Source organism: Pan troglodytes, chromosome 19 (assembly GCF_028858775.2).
Source record: "Pan troglodytes isolate AG18354 chromosome 19, NHGRI_mPanTro3-v2.0_pri, whole genome shotgun sequence".
Taxonomy (NCBI): Eukaryota; Metazoa; Chordata; class Mammalia; order Primates; family Hominidae; genus Pan; species Pan troglodytes.
This window is the reverse complement of record NC_072417.2, coordinates 19,366,853-19,389,841: the sequence shown is the minus strand read 5'-3', so window position 1 is coordinate 19,389,841 and position 22,989 is coordinate 19,366,853. Positions and strand designations below refer to the sequence as shown.

General features: G+C 47.1%; 2 protein-coding genes and 1 long non-coding RNA gene across 3 annotated transcripts; 2 read left to right on the top strand and 1 right to left on the bottom strand.

Annotated features, from left to right (window-relative positions):
- The first annotated feature begins 1,934 nt into the window (after positions 1-1,934).
- Positions 1,935-5,314, top strand: LOC134808942 (uncharacterized). The gene is made up of 2 exons (XR_010153212.1): positions 1,935-3,317; positions 4,032-5,314. It is a non-coding gene; the product is annotated as an uncharacterized LOC134808942 (long non-coding RNA).
- A 14,394-nt stretch (positions 5,315-19,708) lies between these two features.
- PRAC1 (PRAC1 small nuclear protein) lies at positions 19,709-20,528 on the bottom strand. Its single transcript, XM_003315374.3, has 2 exons — positions 20,297-20,528; positions 19,709-19,878 (listed from the first exon to the last, which is right to left on the bottom strand). Exons 1-2 carry the CDS (start codon positions 20,369-20,371, stop codon positions 19,780-19,782), a joined length of 174 nt encoding a protein of 57 aa, XP_003315422.1. The 5' UTR covers positions 20,372-20,528; the 3' UTR covers positions 19,709-19,779.
- A 1,142-nt stretch (positions 20,529-21,670) lies between these two features.
- On the top strand, positions 21,671-22,707 carry PRAC2 (PRAC2 small nuclear protein). The gene is given in 3 exon segments (XM_009431802.3): positions 21,671-21,750; positions 22,306-22,334; positions 22,337-22,707. Coding segments are annotated over 3 exon segments (423 nt in total). The 5' UTR covers positions 21,671-21,683; the 3' UTR covers positions 22,664-22,707.
- The last annotated feature ends 282 nt before the right edge of the window (positions 22,708-22,989 follow it).

Sequence of the window (22,989 nt, the reverse complement as noted above, 5' to 3'; positions counted from 1 at the left end):
AGTGGGTATTTCTCATTACTGCTGGTCGGGGTGGGCGTTCTACCTCCCCACATGGTTTCTGCTGATATCATGGTGGGGATAGGCTTGTTACTACTACGTAATGGTGAAAGTCCTGCCTCTTTACTAGGTCTCTACTCTAGTGGAAAGGGAGAAGGACATCTCGTTGCTTCCAGGTGAAGAGTAGGTTTCCCATGTAGTCTCCACTGACACAGGTTGACACTGAGGAGGTGGGGGTGGGACCCAGGGACATGGGTACAGGCCTGCAAGGATAAAAGTCCCTGATCTCTACATGGCCTCCTCTGACACCACCCAGTAGAGGTGCCGGGGGGCCTTGTTACAGCTTCGCCTTCAAAAGCGTGAAAGTCTCAGCTTCTCCCTCAACCTTTGCTGGTGTGGGTGGGACCACAGTTTTTTCTGTAGCGTTTGATTGGCGCGGAATAGTTATTGTCTTCAAAGTTTTCTGTCTTGCTGGGCTGTCCCTTTCCTAGTCCTTTGTCTAGTGAGAGCAGGCTTTTTTTCAGGCTCCTCTTTCTCCTTCTTATTCTTCTCCTCCCGTCTGAACCCATTGGCATTTCTGGGTTGCTGCTCCAAGCCTTGGATATATGACACCGTAATAAAATCGAGAGAATGCACCACCATGTTTTCCTCAGCCCAGGTCCATAGCCTGTCTGCCATCTTTGTATCTTTCCTAGTCTTCTAATGTCTGTTTTATAGACAATGTCCAGAGTTCTTAGCTGTATTTAGGAGGAGGAATAGGGAGAAGTACAGCTCCTCTGTATTCCTGGAGTGGAATTCTCTGCCTCTCTGATTTTAAACAAGCCAAACTCACAAGAGGGCAAGCAGAAAGCAATTTCATTCTTTCTCACAACTATCCCTTTCAATCTGGCCTGTGGCTTCATTCTTCTAGATGAAATTTCAGGCAGATTCATAGCCTTTTCAATCCCTTTCAGTTATAAATATGTGCATGTGTGTTTGTTCGTATTAACATCAATCCTCTGAACTCTTGTCCAATCTAATCTTTTGCCCTCCCAAACTTGGACCTATCTCAGGGCCTATCTATATCTATGGTAGAAAGAGGGGGTCTTGGGCGTCTTGGTTAGCTTCTTTGCTATTTCCCTTCCTTACTCTTTTCTTCTCCCCTGTCTCCCTTTTTCTTTTTTATTTATTTTTAGAGCTAGAGTCTCGCTATATTGCCCAGGCTAGACTCAACTCCTGGGCTCAAGCGATCCTCTTGCCTCAGCTTCATGAGTAGCTGGGACTACTGCAGGCAGCTCCCCTTTATTTTCTGTATTGCATCTGGCTCCACTAGTGTTGAAGTGAGAGAGATCAAGGAGAAATACGGGGCAAGAAAAGATCCTGTGTCTGTTATAGTTTTAATCAGGTGTTGGAGCTCTCCAGATGTAGCCAAAGGCCAACACTTTTCTATGGGGCCCATTTGTGGATTTTTCAGTTCCTCCCATTTCTGGTTATTATTTGGAATCAGAATACCAATAATTGAAAAGAAATAGCATTTCAAGCAAGGGAATATCTGTTCTGGCTTGGAAAAAATCTATTTCATACACATTTTCATTTTTAGAAAGAATATTGTTGTTTAGAAGGAGTATTTAAAAGTTTATATTTAGAATGCTGTCAAAAGTTCCAAATTATTTGTTAAATATTTAGAAGATTTTATAGAAAAGGAGCATTTCAAATAAAACTCAAGTATTAAAGAAGAATATCAATTAGGCAATAATACCAATTAAGCATAAAAAAAGAGAATACCAGTTAGGCAACCCACTCTCCTGTTGGGCTGTGAACTGGCCATGCCCCTTTTTGCCTACATTTTTTGCTCATGCCATTCACTGGCTGAAATGCCTTCCCCTTCCTCTAGCCAAATCCTGCTTTTCCTTTGAGGCCCAAGTAGCACCTCCTCATGAAAGCCTCCCATGACTACCCCAACTCACTTCTCTTTTTCCTCTCGCATTTAGGTATTGACTCCTGCCTCATGAAGGCTGGTCCTGTCTCTATAGTGAATATTGTGCATCTCAGGGTAGAATGGAGAGCACAAGACTTCAAATCAGGCAGTCCGGGTTCAGACCCCAATTCTAGTGCTAAATAGCTACGTGACTTTAGGCTGATTGTGTGTGACTTCCCTGAGCCCCAGTCTCTTTGCCTGCAAAATGAGAAAAATGATAACAATGTCATCGGTTGTTCTAAGGATTCTGAGAGGAATTAGTAGGAGAGAGAACTAAGAAGCTGCAGGCCTCTACAGAGCCATTCAACTGGCATTTCGGAAGATGTTGCCCATCAGAGTCAGACCTTCTTAGCATCTTCCAGCTGGGCCCAAACTTCCCAAGACCATTTGGACAAGGTCATCTCTATCCCACCATGGCCTCCTCCCAGAGGAGGAGAAGAATCATGCTGTTACAGCAGAACCGAAGATTTGGGCAAGGGAGCTAATGATTATGTTCTGCGTCAGGTCAGAGATGGGCTGGGAAAGCCACTCCAAAGCCAAGACAAGCAGTTTCCTGGAAAAAGAAGGCTGCGCGGAGCCCAGAGTGGCCTGGATCCTGCCTCATTTCCTGGACCAGCTCCTTAGGTGGTTACTGGATTGCCAATAAAGCAGAGCTTATTAAAGTCAACGAGCTCAGGCTTCATCGCCGCCGTGGTATCCAAGCACCAGTCTGTCTGGGATTTCATTTGCCTGATGGACAAAGGAGAGGTTGTTCCAATACATATCCTGAGTGGTGGGGGTGGGGAGAGAAGGGGAAGAATGCTCTCTAGAGAATTCTCTTTGTCCTCTGAAGTAAATAGAGATCATGTCTTCCCCAGCCACACTCAGTGATCTGAATCTCTTGGACTGTGGATTTTTCCTTTACCTGCTGTGAAGCCTTGAAAAGTATGAATTAGCTAGATAATGATCCTCTAAAGATGTTCAAGAGTTAAAGATGTGTTTAAGTTCTTCAGGCAATCCAATATGACTACGGGTTTCCAAAAATTTGAAGGAAACTGAAAATCATAGTTCCCAAACCAGATATTTTCCGGTGTCCAGATGTTCACTGGCATGCAAACCAAATGTCTGGATTATGAGCTCCTTTTTTCATTTCTTTTTATCAGCTTACATCCAGATGTTGGATCCAACTGGTCAGAGGCCTGGGGCAGAGACAGAAATCAAATCTAGGGTGTTCATCTAGAGTCTCCTGCTCCTCCATTCCTGCTTCCTCCTCACGCTGCCCCCACATCCTCCCCAACTCACCTTCATGCTACATCTCGGCAAATACAGCTCATATCCAGGCACGGTGCAGCCCTTGACAGCTGGGTCCGCAAAGGCAGATCAGGTATATCTTTAAAGAAAAGTTATCTTAACCATTGAGAAGCCTTCCTTCCTCAGAGGAGAGCACCTCCCCAGCAGACCTCCGAGGAGACCAAGGGCAGGACAGGAAGGGTGAAAGGAAGTTTCAGGACTGCAGGAAATAAGAGCTTGGAGGTCAAGGGAGAGATCAGATAAAACATGAATCTGATCAGCATCCTAGTGGTCTAGAGTGGAGACAATCTGCGGAGTCAACCTCAGTAAGGACACACATAGTCAGAGAAGAACCAAAGCCTCTAAAGACGAAGCTGAGAAGTGTATGGTCGTAGAAGACTCGTGTCTGTTATTCTTAAAAGCTCAAGGAGGTATAAACTGCATAAGATTTAAATGGAGGAACACACGATCTTACTTGCTTTCAGAGGATTTTGGGGTCCCCATTCTCCCATTAGCAGCCAGGCAACTCTCTCTGTCCTCTCCAAAGGGAGGAGTGGAAAGGCTTCAAAATCCCTAGGAAATAAATGTCCCCTCCACCCAAAGTCCAGTGTGTAGCCTGAGGACAGGACTTTCACTGAGAGAAATATATAAAAGAAGGGGATAGAAGCCAGGCACCCAGGTGGTGGGTAACAGAAGAGAACTTTCTAGCTGGTTTTATTTAGGGAGGGCATCCTGGGCAAAAGTCAGAATGCAACTTTTTTTTTTTAAAACCCTTTTAACAAGATGCTGTTGAATTCCTCTTTTGCAGATGTTCTGCCAATTGAATGGAAACTGTCCATAGTGGGGAGCAGAGAGCCTCATCTTTTCTGGAACTGAACATCCATCCTTAAGGCCAGATTTCTCCCACCACCAACTTTAACTCCTGCCCTAGCCCTCTCTCTTCCTTTTCAAAACCCTCTCCACCCAGGAAGGGAGATTCTGGAGCCAAGACTGTACCAGCCACACCTCCCCAGAGTTGTTAAGGAAGGAACTTGAAGCCAGGGGTGGTCCTCTGGCAAGCACCCCCACTACCAGTAGCAGGACAGATGTGTTTCTAATGGACTACACTATCCCCGGAGGTCACATGATTCAGGCTGCCAAGGGTACCTGCCCTTGGGAAATCAACTCTTGAAGATAAATTGGGATTGGGCCCTGAGAAGATCCATGGAAGCCCAGAGGACCCTGCCTCTCTCTGTTGCTTCATGCTGTAGAGGCAGTACTGGGGAGGGCCTGCCCCACATCCGGCGGGGCAGCTGGAACCATGTGTTTGATGACACTCTGCTCCCTCAATGTGGAGCCTCATCCTCATCTCACAGTCCAGCAGGCCTCTGGTGGGTTAGGCTTGTCTCACCCAGTGTGTGAGTTTTTTTGGAAGTGACCTGATTTTGGAGTTTCCCTCCAAGCCTTTCTCAGGCACATGCTTTCTCTTTTATTCTGTCTTCTTTTTCTGATCTTCTTAAATCTGATTTTCTCCTTTTTCACTCTCTTGTCTCCATCTTTTTTCCAGTCTCTCACTTCCCTTTATTTCTCCCCATATTTCACTCTGTTCTCTCACCCCACCCTTTCCCTTCTGTTTCTCTCCCTCCCTCTCTTCCCACCCCCTGCCTGGCCTTCCATATATCAAGCAGAGTTTTATCACCTTATGCAGGGGCAGCCCTGCCACCTGCCATAAAGTTGATAGGCTAATGACATTTTGTGGATATTGCCATGTCACAAGTCCAGGGACAGCATCAAAAATAGCCCTGATGTCTAAACCACTTCAGCTATCTTTTTTATTTTTAAAATAAATACATTCACATGCTTTTAAGAAACTATAAAAATATATAAAGTAAAAAGATCTTTCTCTCACACTGTCTCCACCTCTCCTGGTCTCACCGTTGTGCTTAGGGTAAACCATTGTGATTAGTTTCTTCTATGTCCTTCCAGAGTGTCTTTATGCAAATGAAAATTATTGTGATAATATATTCCTATTTTCCCCCTTACTACACAAAAGATAGACTACCATAATCCCATTCTGCACTTTTTTTTCACTTGATAATAAAAACATGATTTTATTAATGGGTGTTTATGGAGTGATTACCATGTGCTATGTGCCTGCTGGGCACTGCGGAACATACACTGGTGAACAAGACACAATCACAATCCCCATATTCAAGGATCTGAAGACCGTCTAGTGACAAAGCCCAACAGGCTCATCTACATTCAGCCATGCGATAGAGGGCTGAATGTCTTTAAATAAGTAAAGTCGGCCAGGCATGGTGGCTCATCCCTGTAATCCCAGCACTTTGGGAGGCCGAAGCAGGAGGATCACTTGTGTCCAGGAGTCCGAGACCAGCCTGGGCGACATAGTGAGACCCTGTCTCTACAAAAAATAAAAAATTAGCTGGGCATGGTGTGGTGGTGTGTGCCTGTAGTTCCAGCTACATGGGAGGCTGAGGTAGGAGGTTTGCTTGAGCCCAGGATGTTGAGGCTGCAGTGAGTCATGGTTTGTGCCACTGCATTCCAGTCTGGGGTGACAGAGCAAGACCCTGTCTCAAAAAAATAATAAACAAAATAAGTAAAATCAAGGAACAATGAGAGCACAGAAGAGGGAGATTAAATCCAACCTTGAGGACTCATGGTGGGGATGGTGTCTGAGCTGAACTTCGCAGAATGGATGGGATTCTGCACACACAGAGCTGGGGAAGTGGAGTGTTTCATGTGGTCAGAGATGTCAAGGTGAGAAAGTTCTGGCACATACAAGGAAGTGAACGGCAGAAGCCCAGGGGGCTGGGAAAGGATACAGCTGGAGGGGCAGTGTGTGCCGTAGGAAACTTAGAGAACTGGGGTCAACCACCTGGATTTAAGTCCTGGTTCTACCTCCTACTAGCTAGTCAGTTCTTCATCTGTGAAACGGGGTAAAAATTATCTCCCGCATTATTAGAAGGATTAAATGAGGCAACATCATGAAGACTTCACAATGAAGGACTGCACAGGGTGAGGTGTTAAGCCTGAAAAGACAGATTGGAATTTGATCTTATATGGCCCTGGGGGCCATGATGCAGAGCTCAGGCCTTATACTGAAGGCTTTGGAGAAGGGAACAGTGAAGTGTTTGGGATAAAGAAATGACATATAGGACCAAGTAGAGAAGGTGCGGGTGGTAGGACAGGCATTTCATGAAATGCTATAAATCTTTTCTCTTGGTTACCAATGAAAGACAACTACACACCAGATAAACTTTTACTTTATTATAAAAATGATTTATAGTTTCACTTAGGAATGCAACTTCAGTGGGTAGTAACTCTGTAACTATATGGTGGCATCCTTGGAATATATTGATTTATTCACTCCTCATTTATTTATTCATTTGATCAACATTTGTCCAGCACCTATGAACAGTTAGGCGCTTGTGCCATACCTTCTATCCTGAAGTCAGTTTACCAGACAACATACCATGAAGGCTGACTGAAGAGGGTCTGCTGAGTTCCACAACTCTCAGTCTTGCCCCAGTGCCTCTTTGGAACATCATGGCACAGAAAGGAAGATCACATATTTCTCTGACTTCTAGCTCCCTGCAGTTAGAAGAAGTCAACCACGGCAGGGCTGAGGACAACAGAAGAGTCAGGTCCAGAGGATAAAGTCATGATGTCAACAGTGTGGATCAAGACTGGCCAAGGCTGGGTGCAATAGTACACACCTGTAGTCCCAGCTACTCAAGAGGCTGAGGCAGGAGGATCGCTTGAGTGCAGGAGTTCAAGTCTAGCCTGGGCGACATAGTGAGACCCCCCCCCATTTCTTAAAAAAAAAAAAAAAAAAGAAAATAAAAAAGATTAGCCAAGCCAAGAGAAGTCCAGGGCAGAACATTTTATTTCAGGTAATTGGGAATTGATGATGTATCATTACTGGGCTCTGTTCTCCCTTTAGGGGGTTCAAGCCAAGTGGAGGAAATGCTTCATTCCCACTTGCCTTTCTGACCAGATTCTCCTGCAGTGCTGCAGTTTTCTGCTTTTAGGGAGCTGAGGATATAGATTGAGGTATGGTAGAAACTACAGAGTGAGCCTCATCTGCCTCATTTTTTTGTTTTGTTGTGGGTTTTTTGTTTTGTTTTGTTTTTTGTTTTATTGAGAAGTTTTGCTGTTGTTGCCCAGGCTGGAGTGCAGTGGCGTGATCTCAGCTCACTACAACCTCTGCCTCCCGGGTTCAAGGAATTCTCCTGCCTCAGCCTCCTGAGTAGCTAGGATTATAGGCATACACCACCACCCCCGGCTAATTTTGTATTTTTAGTAGAGACGGGGTTCCTCCATGTTGGTCAGGCTGGTCTCGAACTCCGGACCTCAGGTGATCCACCCGCCTTGGCCTCCCACAGTGCTGGGATTACAGGCGTGAGCCACCGCGCCCTGCCCATCTGCCCCTTTAATGAGCCGAGGTGGCAGAGATGGCACCCTCAGCCCAGCCACTGGAAAAACCCTTGCCAAGTTGGAGGAAGACCTCTCAGCCCAGAGTCACACTTATACCTAACAGCTGTGCCAAATATGATTCTGGGCCATGGAAACATTCAGAGTAAAAATAGTATATGGGGCATATTGAGATGCTTCCAAGGAAACCTTCTGGGGGACAAATAAAATGTTTTTATTGAGAAAGGTCTCGCATCTACCATCTAAATCATCTCTGAAATGAAACAACAGTCTCTGGTTACTCACACCTGGGTTGAAGGAGCCACTCCTCTGGGGAATCCCTTGTAGCTTTACACGTGAAAGGGGAATCCTTTGTTTTAGAGCCACAGCTTACTCTTCAGAGAAAGGGCGTTAGGAAGGGAGACAGCTGATTCTTAGGTCCAAAGCCCAGAAAGTAGTTCCGCCTCTAAGGCCGAGTGAGCCCCACCTTGGGCCAAGCTGGGAATGAAGCAGCACTGGTTTTATTTTTTTGTTTTTATTTTTTACCTTTTTTTTTTTTTTTTTTTTTTTTGAGACAGCATCTCACTCTGTCTCCCAGACTGGAGTGCAGTGGTGCGATTTAGGCACACTGCAACTTCCGCCTCCCAGGTTCAAGTGATTCTCCTGCCTCAGCTTTCTGAGTAACTGGGATTACAGGTGTGTGCCACCAAGCCCAGCTAATTTTTGTATTTTCAGTACAGACAGGGTTCCACCATGTTGACCACACTGATGGCCAACTCCTGACCTCAAGTGATCCACCTGCCTCTGCCTCCCAAAGTGCCGGGATTACAGGCATGAGGCACTGTGCCCAGCCCAACACTGGTTTTGTCACCTGTACACATACTCCACAAGGGCCCCTGACAACCAAGTTTTCAGCTCTCCCAAGCCTCAGACCACATGGCACCAAACAGCTAGATGAAAAATTCAATTAGACACACAGGCACTATTTTCCTACAGGTTACTGAGGTATTAAAACAACTGGAAATTTAGATGAGTTTGTGTTGCTTATCCAAATATTTTATTAAAATATTTTATAAAAAGGGGAGAAGAGGCAGAAGAAAATAATCAGGTAGACTGCCAGGGTAAGGAGGGACAGGAAGAGGAACACAGAATGTGCTCCCCAAATTCCCAGAGGGACAAAACTTTTTAAGGCAGTTTTATTTAACTGCTATAAATTGTCAAAAAACATGAAATCATCCACATACATTGTGAAACATCTGACATTCCATGACAACCATGTCAAATGCATGCAGATCATTAAGATAGGAACCAAAACTCATAAAATCATAGATATGTTGCTCTGATGCAGCTGTAAATTATCCTTCAACTTCACTCCGTAGGGGGATCTCTAACCAGTTTCCTCAATTCCCATGCTTTCATGCCAAGCATTTTCAATGGGATATCTACCAACATGCTAAAAATGTACTTCGTTCAATTGTGTGGCCAATTCTTGACCTGACCGTTCATATCATTTGCTTAGATCTCCCTTTTACTGTGCCTAAGCACACCCAGCCCTGTATGACACAGAAAGTTCACTGACAGTTTGAATAATTCAGCCAGGAATGTCCCCTGGAAGACCACATGGGTAGAGAAGCTCTAAGAAGGCAGAAAAACTGGCTCATCCCTGAGAGAGCTCCAGGAACAGTCTCCCCCACGCCTCCTCTCCCACCCATCCAAATTTCTCAGAGCTGCTCTCAAAGCTGCACAGAAAAGATTTGGAGACAAAAGGCAATAAGGGGGCCGGGTGCATGGCTCATGCCTGTAATCCTAGCACTTTAGAAGGCTGAGGTTGGTGGATCACTTGAACCCAGGAGTTCAAGACCAGCCTGGGCAACATAGGGAAACTCTACAAAAAATACAAAAAATTAGCCAAGCGTGATGGTATGCACTTGTAATCCCAGCTACTCCAAAGGTGGAGGGAGAGGATCGCTTGAGCCTGGGAGTTCAAGGTTGCAGTTGAGTGATGATTGTGCCACTGTATGCCAGCCTGGGTGACCAAGCAATACCCCATCTCAAATAAAATAAAGTTAAATTAAAATAAAATAAAACCCTGCCGGGCGCAGTGGCTCACGCCTGTAATCCTAGCACTTTGGGAGGCCATTGCGGGTGGATCACCTGAGATCAGGGGTTCGAGACAAGCCTGGCCAACATGGTGAAACCCTGTCTCTACTAAAAATACAAAAGTTTGCCAGGTGTGGTGGTGGGCACCTGTAATCCCAGCTACTCAGGAGGCTGAGGCAAGAGAATCACTTGAACCCCGGAGGCGGAAGTTGTGGACAGCTGAGATCACACCACTTCACTTCAGCCTGGGCAACAGAGCGAGACTCTGTCTCAAAAAAAAAAGAAGAAAAAAAAAAGCCAGTGAGGGGAGGCTCCTCTCACCTCCAATAACAAGAAGGAACTGGCTCAAAGATATCCATTTACCCTTTCTGTAAAATGGACATTCTTTCCCTTTCCCTGTACCTCACCATACATGAGATAAAAGATGTGAAGTACACAGGTACTTGGAAAATGAAAAAGTTTCATACCAGTGTAAGAGGGCTTTTTCCCTAGACCACAGCAGGACTTGAATCCAACCCATTGGCTCGAAGTCCAGCGCTCATTCTATTCTGCCACAGCTACTGAGCAATGAGGCAAGTTCTATCTTGGGCCAGGGCAGGGCCAGCCCACGGCAGCAGGTAAGAGCCTGTGAGTTGTATTAACCTGCTAGAATAGGGGAGTGTGACCTGTGAAATAAAGATCCTAATGCTCCCTGCTCCCAGAGTGCAGAAATAGCACTGAGTTTCCTTCCTCTTGAATTTTAAAATGCCTCGTAATACTCTCCCCATGTCCTAGATTATGATATGGAGCTAGAAATTAGCATTCTATTCCAACACACTGTGGGGCCTTCGCTTTGGGGGTTGAAATGATGGTTTTTAATAAGCTGGCTCCAGGTACCTGTCACCAGTAATAGAAGTTCTGCCCGGGAAGATAGATCGGTTCTTGTTAAAAGACCATGGGGCAATAAATTTCCTGAGGCATAACTCAGCTTCCAAATTAGGACTCAGGAGAATCGCTTCTACCTTCTGACACTAACCCTTTGGCCTCTGGTCCCTGCTGACCCTGACCATTAACCTCAGTCACAGCTCTTCTTTGCCCAGGTCATTGTGCTTGCATTTAGGGGAGTTTGGTGAGATCCACAAGGGCATAACTTGCAGGTGTGACTGTGCCCCAGGACTGGGGTCAGTGGAGGGAGATCATAGAGAGGACCAGAGCCATGAGTCTTGGTGGTCTGCCGTGAGCAAACGCAAATCTCTGCTGTCCCAAGGATCCAGGCCATCAAGACTGCAAAATAAGCTCATCATAGAAATTTAAGCAGTTCTGTCAGACACTGGCATCTTTGCTGAGGCATCAGGGGAGTCTTTAAGTGCACAGTGGCTCACACCTGTAATCCCAGCACTTTGGGAGGCCAAGGCAGGCAGATCGCCTGAAGTCAGAGTTTGAGACCAGCCTGGCCAACATGGTGAAACCCCATCTCTACTAAAAATACAAAAATTAGCTGGGCATGGTGGCACATGCCTATAATCCCAGCTACTTGGGAAGCTGAGGCAGTGGGATCACTGGATCCCAGGAAGTTGAGGCTACAATGAGCCAAGATCATACCACTGCACTGCAGCCTGGGTGACACAGTGAGACCCTGTCTCAAAAAAAAAAAAAAGACCCAAATCAAGAATAAGACCAGCCAGGCACGGTGGCTCACACCTGTAATCCCAGCACTTTGGGAGGCCGAGGCAGGTTGATTACCTCAGGAGGTCAGGAGTTCCAGAGTAGTCTGGCCAACTTGGGGAAACCCTATCTCTACAAAAATACAAAAATTAGCCAGGCATGATGGCAGGTGCCTTTAGTCCCAGCTAGTCAGGAGGCCGAGGCGGGAGAATTGCTTGAACCCACAAGGCGGAGGTTGCAGTGAGCTGAGATCGTGCCGTTGCACTCCAGCCTGGGAGACAGAGCAAGACTCCTTCTAAAAAAAAAAAAAAAAGAACTACAAGACCGCTCTTTTTGACAGCAGCTTCCCCAACCAGAACCAGCCCAGGAACTGCTTGCAGGATTACCTGGACTTCCACCTCTGTGAGAAGGCAGTGATTGCTAAAGGGGACAATGTCTTTGTATGTGAATGGTACCAGCCTGTGTACAAGTCCCTCATTCCCATATCCTGGGTCTCAGCCTGGGACGACCACTGGGCAGAAGCCACATTTCCCTGGGAAGATTTGAACTGGCTGCACCCCACCTTTCCTCTGTCCTCTGTCTTTCTCCCAGGGTGGTAAAAGGGGACCTGGGTACATGGCGATCCCCACCCTGGAACCCTCAATCATGACTTGACTAATAATAAAACTTATTGGAAAGTGAAAGAAAGAAAGAAAAGAAAGAAAGAGGCCAGGTGTGGTGGCTCACACCTGTAATCCCAGCACTTTGGGAGGCCAAGGTGGGAGGATCACTTGAGGCCAGGAGTTCAAGACCAGCCTGGCCAACATGGGGAATCCCTGTCTCTACTAAAAATAGCAAAAATTAGCTGGGTGTGGTGACACATCACCACTACTCGGGAGGCTGAGGCAAGAGAATCACTTGAAACTGCAGAGGTTGCAGTGAGCCGAGATTGCACCACTGCACTCTCCTGCCTGGGTGACACAATAAGACTCCGTCTAAAAAAAAAAAGAGAGAGAGAAATCCAAGCAAATGTAATCAATCATGTTCTTCAATCTGACCACTTGCTTGTGGGGATTGGAGACTGATATATGGATAATGAACTTTTAAAAATACCACAGAGGTAGTAAATTAAACATATATAGTGCCTACCCTATAACCCAGAAATTCTACAAGAAATGATTCAATTTGTTCACCAAAAGACTTGTTCAAGAATATTGATAGTAGCTTTATTTGTAATAGACAAAAATATAGACAACTCAAATGTCCATCAACAAATGAATGGATAAACTAGTTGCGGTGTATCCATACAGTGGAATAGCAGAACGCAATTAAAAATAATAAACTGTCAATACACACAACAACATGGAGATTAATCTCACAGACATTTTGTTGAATGGAAGGAACCCAGACCCCAAAGAGTACACACTGTGTAATTCTACTTACAAAAAGTTCAAGAACAGCCAAAACAAGTCAATGTCAATAGATGCGGGGATTTGAGACTGATCAGAACGGCAGTTACGGCCAGGCACAGTGGCTCATTCCTGTAATCCCAGCACTTTGGGAGGCCGAGGCAGGTGGATCACCTAGGGTCAGGAGTTCGAGACCAGCCTGACCAACATGGTGAAACCCTGTCTCTACTAAAAATAGAAAAATTAGCTGGGCATGGTTACATTACAGGTGGAAGCCTGTAATCCCAGCTACTCAGGAGGCTGAGTCAGGAGAATTGTTTGAACCCAGGAGGCAGTGGTTGCAGTGAGCCGCACTCCAGCCTGGGCGACAGAGCGAGACTCCGTATCAAAAAAAAAAACAAAAAAGAATGGCAGTTACCTCTGGAATATTATACTGGAAAGGGTCTGGAGGGAACACACAGGGATAGAGGAAATGAAACGTTTTCTATCTTATTCTGAATGGTGTTTATCTAGGTAAATAGGTAACTTCAAGCTATACACAAGATTAATACACTTTATTGTATATATGTTATACCTGGAAAAAGGAAAGCTGTTTTGTAAAACATCCATAGTGGTTTTTTTGACACGAAAATGTGTCTCATGTCTTTCTTTATAAAATATTAAAAATCCAACTTTATCCTGATTTTAAGTGAAAAAGGAATAAAATGACAGTAAAAAAATAAGAAGTCACCACTAAATATGAATGTGTGAAGCCGTTGTAGCAGTTCCCTGTCTGAAGCACAAACAGGAAGTAACTCTGGTGCCCAATAGCATAAAGGGTTTTTTCCCCCTCTCCTCAGCATCCCAAGGATTAACCATATGCTCGGGCCAGCACGCAGCCCCAATGACCTCACATGACAATGCCAATAAAACCAGACTCAGACACCAGACTCCACTCCAGTCCCTCCAGGTCCTTATTGTCACCTACGAGAGCAGTTGTCCTTGCAATTCCCAAGTTCTGCCTGTTGTATTTTTAACTGAAAGTAGGTTACAAAATAAATAAAAAATCAATCTATTTCTGAAAAAAAATTATTATTGTATTTTAAAATCCCATTTCTATTTCACATGACACTGTTAGATGAGTCAGCTATGTATCTGTTAATTTTAACTCTTTTAAAATATTTTCTACCCTATTTTTATCCCTCTTCTATTCATTAGAGAAGGTCAATGCCACAGGAGTGCAACCATAATAGGAAACAAATCCTCTCTATCTAACAAGGGCTAGCATTGGGGTTGGGAAGAAGGGCCAAGCACTTCGCCCCCACCCACCCATCATCACTAACTGTCAAATATTTACTTCTGGTAAATATTTTAGTCTCTGAACCAAAGATAATACCCTAGGAAGGGGTGAATCAATCCAGTTTGGGTTGGTCCCACCCCTTCTTTGCTTCCTCCACCTATTTCCTGCATTGCTCTTTTTCTTTGTAAACAGACACAGGCTTTCAGGGGGTGGGAGAGCAGTGTTAAAATTTTAAAAGTAAAACACACGAATCTTGAATGTTTAGTTTAATGAATTTTTACACATGTATACAGGCACATAACTACCACCTTGATCAAAACACGGAACATTTTGAGCACCTTAAAAGGCCCCCTTTTATTTCCTTCTAACAATGGGGACTTTTTTTTTTTTTTTTTAAGACACAGTGTCTGCTGGGCCTCATGGCTCATGCCTGTAATCCTAGCACTTTGGGAGGCCGAGGCAGGGGGATCACTTGAGCCCAGGAGTTCGAGACCAGCCTGGGAAATATGGCAAAACCCCATCTCTACCAAAAATACAAAAAATTAGCTGGGCTTGGTGGTGCACACCTGTAGTCTCAGCTACCTGGGAGGCTGAGGTGGGAGGGGGAGGATCACTTGAGCCTGGGAGGTTGAGGCTGCAGAGAACAGTGATCACACCACTGCACTCCAGCCTGGGCAACACAGCAAGAGAGAGAGAGAGAAGCTCAAGAGAGAGAGAGAGAGAGAAGCTCATTGCAGCCTCGAACTCCCGGGCTTAAGCAATCCTGCCACTTCAGCCTCCTGAGTAGCTAGGACTACAGGTATGCACCACACCTGGCTATTTCAGAAGGGGGAATTTTTAACCTAGAATTTTTGAAGCATTCTATTTCAGGGGATACTACTCTCATGTCTCTAACAAACATACTCAGTGGCATAACAATTTCACTCTTACGAATTATTTTTAAAAGTAAAGATGGAAACAAAAAATCGAAATGATTTTTAGATAAATAAATGCAATCATTAAAATCAAGCTTTTGAAGAATATTTAATAACACTGGGAAATGTTCATAATCTAACATTAAATAAAAGGCAAGACAAAAAAATTCTTGCAGAATCTCAGTTTTGAAATTGTACATATGTGCAAGGAAAAATAACTGAAGAAAATATAACAAAAGAGTAGCTTGGTAAACTTTGGGTGGTAGTATATGGGGTGAATTTTATTTCCTTCTTTATAATTATTTTTATATTTTGAAATTCTTAATAATAAGAATGTGTTACTTTTCTAATCAAGAAAAAAATTTCTTCTTTTCATTTATTTGTTTTCTAGAGACAGGGTCTTGCTCTGTTGACCAAGCTGGAGTACTTTTCTAATCAGGAAAAAAAATTCTTCGTTTTATTTATTTATTTTCTAGAGACAGGGTCTTGCTCTGTTGACCAAGCTGGAGTAGACTAGGCTGGAGTGCAATGGCAGGATCAAGGCTCACTGCAGCCTGAAACTCCCTGGCGATCTTCCTACCTCTGCCTCCGGAGTAGCTAGGACTACAGGCAAGTGCCACCATGCTTGGCTAATTAAAAAAAAAAAATTGTAGAGACGGAATCTGGCTATATTGCCCACGGTGGTTTTGAACTCCTGGCCACAAGCAATCCTCCCATCTTGTCCTCCCAAAGTGTTGAGATTATAGGTGTCAGCTGCGGTGTCCAGCTGAAACTCCTCTTTTTAAATATGGGTACAGCCTAAAAGACTAACTTTAGGGAAATAGTTTTCTAAATTATGACAACTTCTTTCATTGCATATTATGCAATCTAAAAATAACACTTAGAAGACTGCAATAACTTGAGGAATTGCTTAGGACACAGAAAATGTACAGTATGTTTTCAAACCAAATTAGGTTGTGTATAACTAGGTTGAGGGGAAGGGGAACAAAAAGTAACTATTAACAGTGGTTAAAAATTATAAAACATACACATTGAAACAATTTTTTTTAATTTAAAAGGGGCTGTTTATAAAAAAGTTTTAAAAGTAGCTCTGTGTTTTAAGACCCATGTTCTACTTGCTGCGATCGGGATAGTTTTTTTTTCCACTTTGAGGCTCTTTTTTTTTTTTTTAAGGGGCAGGAATATCATTTTGCATCAGGCCCTGTAAAAAAAAAGGGGGGGGGTGGGTGGGTAGGGTAGGAACCAGGATGTTGGGGAAAATTATTTCAATGTGTTGAGTCTGAAGATTTTTGGAAAGCAATGTAGATGTGATCTCGTTTGCTCTGAATCGAATTCCACAGAAACCGCTGTGCCGAATACTGTAAATCCTTAACTTTCATAAACGCCGGCACCGAACTCAACGCAAAACTACCCAAGTGCCAAAGACCATTTCTGGGAAGCTCATTCCAGGAGACCTTCGCATTTTTCCAAATAAAAGGCTTCCCTTCGGATCTAATTATTTCTCCTCTACAGGGCTGCGGGAGGGGGAGGGGATGTGAGACTAGGGCAACAGATTAAAATTGAAAGTCCTTTCTCGCAGCTTCATTTTCGCCCCCACACTGTCCCAAATGCTTAGAACCCTCCTCGTCAGAATGGGAACGGTGCCCCCGCTTGTCCTAAAAGACACAGACCAGGTCCGTGAACTTGACCCAGGCGCCCACGCCTCTTTTCCCCGAAGGTCAGACAAAGGCAGAAGGGTTGGCTGGATTCTTTTCCCGGGCCGCGAAGGCCTGGGGATCGCAAGTTGAGGAGGAGAAGACCGCAAACCCCTTTGGTTCAAGCAAGCTCTGCGGCAGGTAAAAGGCAAATTGGTGGGGACGGGTAGGACAGGGAGAGCATTATCTGGCTAACTCCCGCAGGCCTCTTCCGATTTGTCGGCGGGGACCTGACTCCCTGCGGTGTCTCTGGCCCCAAATACGGAGGCCAGGAGCTTTTCGTTGCCTCGCCCGATTTGGTATCTCATTAGCCGGTGTCGCTGAGCCGCGGGGGACTCCCGGCTGGAAAGGAAGCCCTGCGCTCGAAGCGCCCCACGCCAGACGGAGTGGCCCCTGCGCCTCCCCGCGCGCCGGCGCGCCCTGTTCACCTTCGACTGGATGTTACTGAGCCAGGGAGAGACCCGGAGATCGAGTGTTTGATCTTCCCTTGCTCCAGGATCCTGAATTCTTTAAACACACTCGCACGCGCTCGCACACACACACACACACACACACACTCACACACGCAGCACTACTACCGTCTGAGCAGGCCGCTCCTCGCAGCCTCCGCAGTCGGCGGGTCTCCTGGAAAGACGCGCCGGTTTCCCGGGTCGGATGGCTCTCCAGGCCGCTATTTCCTCCGCCACCGAGTAGGGAGACGCCCCATTTGCGAAGTTTAAGTTTCCAGGTCCTGGGAAGGCAGCTGGGAAACCCGCGGGGCTCGGCAGCCGCCCTGGTAGCAGCCAGGGATCGGATAGCGCGGCGGGCGACAGCCCCCCGGATAACCCCGCCGAGGGAGGGGCGCTTGTAAAACCGAGCGGCGACGGCCTCGTTACGACCGACTCGAACATTCTCTAATAATTCATCGGCCTTAGCTAGTATTCGTTTGTGTACGCATTTGTTTATCCTGATTATTAAAATAAATTAAGGATTAGACTGCCTAGAATAAGGTAAACGAACATGAAATGCCAAGGAGGAAAACAGAAAAAGTTACACCATGTCGATCCTGACCAAAACATTGGCCTGACTTGCCGGATGGCCTCAAGAATCCGGCTTTTAGCTGCAGACCCGGCGGGTGTTCCCCGGAAGGCAGGGATTGGAAGCTCTTTGATAAAGCCGCGCGAGGCCCGGTTTCTCGCGTTTCGGGTCGCTCCACAGCCCCCTCCGCCCTTCCCCTCCACCCCTCCGCGTCTCGGCCTGGCTCCGGAGGGGTGAAGGAATGTTTATAGCCTGACTCAAGTTCAATGACAAAAACCTGCCTGGAATGGGAGGTGCGGCGAGCTTCAGCCATCAACATGACAAAGGCTGGACGCAGGTCTCGGGCGGGGGCGACGGGCTGGGCCCACCTAGAGTTGGGGAGCTGAGGGCCCACAGGATGGGTACGGACCCCGCAGACCAAGAGCTGCCTCTCTGCCCTCAGCCTGGGGTCTGCGGAGTTTGGCGAGTAGTGCGAGTGTGTGCCCGCCTGGATGGGGGTAAGGCGATCAGCCTCTGAGTGGGCAAGGAGACGTCTGATTACTGCCCAGGCTTCGCCTGGGGGTCCAGGACCCTGTGAGATGCCCCTGCTCTCTGCCTGGCCAGCTCTAGCTCACCCGGAGTGAGGATCCGCACCGTCCTTCTATCCACCGCGACCTGCATTTTCAGGCCTCCTCCTCCGAGTTTTGTTCACATCTTCCCTCCCGGATTTGATATTCCAAGCATCTTCTCCAGGGAAGACTCCCAGAAGCCTTGCTTGTCTGTGTGTGTGTGTATCTTTCTCATTCCCTGTTCCCCGTCCTGTTCCCCATTTGTTCTGATTGTAGTCATTTGGTCATGGAATAAAATCCTCTGGCCTCAGGTCACATATGGGGAAGCTGCAGACCCAAGATTTACCAGCATAGGAGTCAGGCCTGGTGGGAAGGGAGAGCATATTTCCAACTCTTTCCTCCTGTCTTCCACCCCTAGTGGAAGATTTTGCATACTCAATTAATGAGTAGTTGGTTGACAAAAATGTCCACACGTATTTAATCCCCTGTTTGCATATATGCAGATCTGTCCAGTGCCTGAGGAGGGGCTGGGTCTAGGGTGTTTAGGTGCACCTGTGTGATCTCAGCTGGGTGACTCCGGATGGAAGCAGGTGCTTGTTAGTGTCTGAAGGGCCTTGCAGGGAGAGGTATGTTGACAATAGAGGAGTCCCTGGGCTTTCTATTTTTTCAGTTGGTGGTAGAGGTTAAGCACTCCTGCTTTGGGACCCAGATCAAGTAACTTACCCTCTTAGTTTCAATTTCTTTAGGTTATAAAGTGCTCACTCAATTGTGGGTTTTGTCATTATGGGAGGGGGAACTGGCAGGGAAGGAGCCAGCTGTGGGGAGAAGAGAGTTAGGTGAGTCCTGAGTGTTTTTGTGGATTACTGTGCCCACCCCAAGACCAATGACTTGGCAATATCAGTGGTTGCCTGAAGATGTGAGCATGTGGTCCCCAGCCTGCTTCTGTACTGGACCCAGAGCCCCTGTGCGCACACATGCCTGCTGTGGCATTGATCCCACACTTGGCAAGGCAGAGCTTCTGAGAGGGTGCAGGAAAGGGAATAAGGAAGCCAGGGGCCCAGAGAAAAAGGTGCAATTATTATTATTATTATTATTATTATTTGTCATAGAGTCTCACTCTGTCACATAGGCTGGAGTGCAATGGCATAATCTCAGCTCACTGCAACCTCCACCTCCCAGGTTCGAGCAATTCTTGTGCTTCAGCCTCTTGAGTAGCTGGAATTACAGGTGTGAGCCACCATGCCCAGCTAATTGTTGTATTTTTAGTAGAGACAGGTTTCACTATGTTGGCCAGGCTGATCTCAAACTCTTGGCCTCAAGTTATCTGCCCACTTCAGCCTCCCAAAGTGCTGGGATTACAGCCATGAGCCACTATGCCTGGCCCGTTTTTATTTTTTTAAGGCCCAGAGCTTTTGCCTTAAGGATGAGTTAGTTTAAAAAAGAAAAATTGTTATAATCACAGTTAACTTTCACCCAGTTTCCTTTTTAAAAAAAATCTTATTGTATAAATAGAGACAGGGTCTTGCTACATTGCCCAGGCTGGTCTGGAACTCCTGTGCTCAAGGAATCTTCCTGCCTCGGCCTCCTGAAATTCCAGAATTACAGGCTGAGCCATCACTCCTGGCCTCGCCCAGTAGATGTTTCAAAGTAGATGTTTTCTAAAATATTTTACAATATTTACAAATTTTAAATAATAATAACATTAACAATATTAATTTTGCTTATGCCAGGACTCCATCCCATTGGAGACAAACATTAAGTCTTATGGCAGACCTTACAGCGGGTGCTAGTTCCCACTCCCAAGCCTCTCCCCCGCCTAGGTCCTGCAGGTCCCGCGTGCTGCGAAACATTTTCTTTGTCCCTTTCTGCCCAGGGCGGCTGCCGGTCTCTCCAGGAACCGCGAGTAGGTGCTCCCGCCAGGTGGTATCGGTGAAAGCCTGCTGCTCACCCTTCCCTTGTTTCCCAAAACTTCTGAAGGCTCCCAAATTCCTGGGAGACCCTCTCCCAGGGTCTCCTGATGCAGCTACCATACTGAGCGATCCGTCGATAACGCCCTTGGCCCACCGATCAGTTTACCTTATTAGAGAGAAAAGCACTCTTGGAGGTAGTAAGATGGGCCGGTCCTTGATCTGAGAAATGGGCGCACAACATCGCTGTTCTCTCAGCAAAGGTGGGGACCAGAATCCAGCTTGCCTGACCTTGCAAGCAGGCATCGGCCTAAAGGTTTCAGCCTCCCAGTGGCGCTCTGTTTGCACGCCTTAGGCTAGGAGAGGAAGGACGGGAGCACAGCACTGGGTGCCCCTCTCCCTGTAGAGTCTGGGGCGGGGCTCAGTGAGAAGGGCTGCGGTTGGTGGCTCCCCACCTCATAGCTGCAAGTAGGGGCGAAAGCTGGAGTGTCTCCTCCCAGCAGCCTCCTCGCCTCCCCGCAAACCTCCGAATCTCCCTGGACCTCCTGGTTGCTGTGGCCCTTCCTCCCCTGATTGGCTTCCTCCCTCTTTCCCAAGGCCAGAGAAGTCCTCTCTTCCCCTCACCTTCCTCCCTCTTCCCATAAAACTTTTAGGAAAATGGGGGCGGGGGCGGTGGAGACCACCAGCCTGGAACTTCAAGTTCAATGGCAAAGTCCCTGACCCTCCCCCCAGGCTGGGCGCCAGCATTATTCTAGGGGCGATTAAACTCTTTTGCCGCCCCCTGTGCACCTCCCAGTTCGGGGGCAGTTTAGGGGAGGAGAGAAGGTAATGGTGGAATTCTTTCCCTCACTCTCCCCCGACCACTTCGTCCCCTCCCCCTCATCCCCTCTACACAGAACTAACTGGTAGGGAGAGAGGAAGAAAGGCTGGCATCGGTTCCCCATTGGATGTTTTAAATCTGTCTCAGGCCCAGGCCAGTGCGTGGGGGGAGGGGTGGGGTGTCCTGCTTTTCGGCTAGAGGCCCGGGGCCGCTCCAGAGCTTTCTCCCCTCTTCCCTGGAGAGCGACTGTTCGGGAGGGTGAGAATGGTATAAATTTCAAAAACAACGAAACCTTCTTTTGCCCCCTCCGCAGCAGTCGCCTCCGGGCTTTATTGCAAGTTTACGGTAACGAGTTCATCTATTTAATTCGCGGTTGCAGCTCGGGGATTTCTATTAGACAGGACGGGTTGGGGCCGGGAGGCACAGGGTCTCCCCTGAAGGAAACCCAATTAGAGTGCAGCACTTAGCACCTTCAATATAACTTTAATGAAGGGGAGGAGGGGAGCTGCAGGGAAGAGAAGTTTGCTCTAGGTTGGGGAAGGAAAGCTGGAGCTGCTCCCGAGAACTGGGGGGCCTGGATGAGGCTTTTTCCTGCTTCGAGGGCTTTCCAGCTTCCGGCCCGGGAACTACTATTTGGAGTAGGGATCGCCTGCAGGGAAGGCGGGGCGGATTCTCGGCTGGCGGCGGCCTCGCAGGGTCCCCGGAAGCGCTCGCCAGCCGGAGTAAAACCCGAAAGATGGAGCCTCAGGTTCGCGCTCTGCGTTGCGGGTGCTGGAACCGAGACTCAAAAAGAGCTTCCGGAGGTAGTTTCTACGCATTGCGCCACTACTCCCTTATTCGGCTTCTGGAGGCCTAATAAAACCCACTTGCTTTGGAGTTAGAAATTATTTCGGGCCTGGAGCCCGCGTAGACGCGACCCTGTGATCCCGTTTCGTAGCTTGCTGAGAGATTCGCTGCGGGAGTTTGGCTCTGAGGGAGGGGAACGGTCTGGAGGGCAGCTCAGGGTACAATTGCGCCTTGTTAGTGAAAAGGCGCCCTGCTTATTTTCCGGAGTATATGTGTGTGCCTCTGCGTTTATTCGTCTGTGAGATCATTGTCTGGATTCACCTATTGTGACATTGTGTTCACACGTTTGTCCGAATGGTAAGCAAAACATTTCCTCCTGTAGCTTAACATAGCCCTTATGTAAAATAAATATCTGCAGGCGAATATAGGTTTGTAGATTTTGTTGTGATTTAAACACAAATAAGTGAGAGATTTCAATGTGGTCGTCCAGGGATAGGTGGGAGACTAAAATTGGGAAGGGATTCCCAATGAAGGGGTTTAATACAAAACGAAATTAAATATTTTTTGCACAGGTTCCATACAAGTAAATCCGAAAAAAAGTGTGTGTGTGGGGGGGTCCACACCACTAATTATTATGGCGAGGAAGATAAAGGAGACATGGACAGAAGGCGGATGGCTCTGCGGCCTGGCTCCCGCAGACCGACAGCCTTCTTCTTCCATTCGAGATCGCTCGTACCGAACCTCCTTGCCTTCTTCCTGGGTCTCTCGGGGGCTGGACCAATACATCTGCCGATGCCCTGGCCGAATGGCAGGCGACATCGGGTCCTGGACCCCCACACGCAGCTCAGTACCCACGAGGCCCCAGGCCGCTGGAAGCCTGTAGCTCCGCGGCAGATGAAAGCCTGCCCGCAGGTTCTCCTGGAGTGGTGAGCCTCTGTCGGAAGGGGGCGCCCACGTCTTTTTAATGGTCCTAACACGCCAGTGGAATAAATCTCTAAGATTCCACATCTTTTGTTTGCTCTGAATTTATTGCGAGTGAAAAACAGAGAAAATCCTCAAGTTTCAGTTTCTGATAGCAGAGTGTGGGAGTTAGAGCATGGGGAGTCCAGAGGTCCCAGACCCCCAAAGGTCTCTACCAGGGCCATCTCCGTTAGTGGCGGTGGCAGCCACTCTTGTGGCCTTTTTCCTCTCTCCAAGGGGGCACCCCGCACCATGCCGCTCCCCCTCATCTATCTTGCCCCCTCCCCACAGGCCCA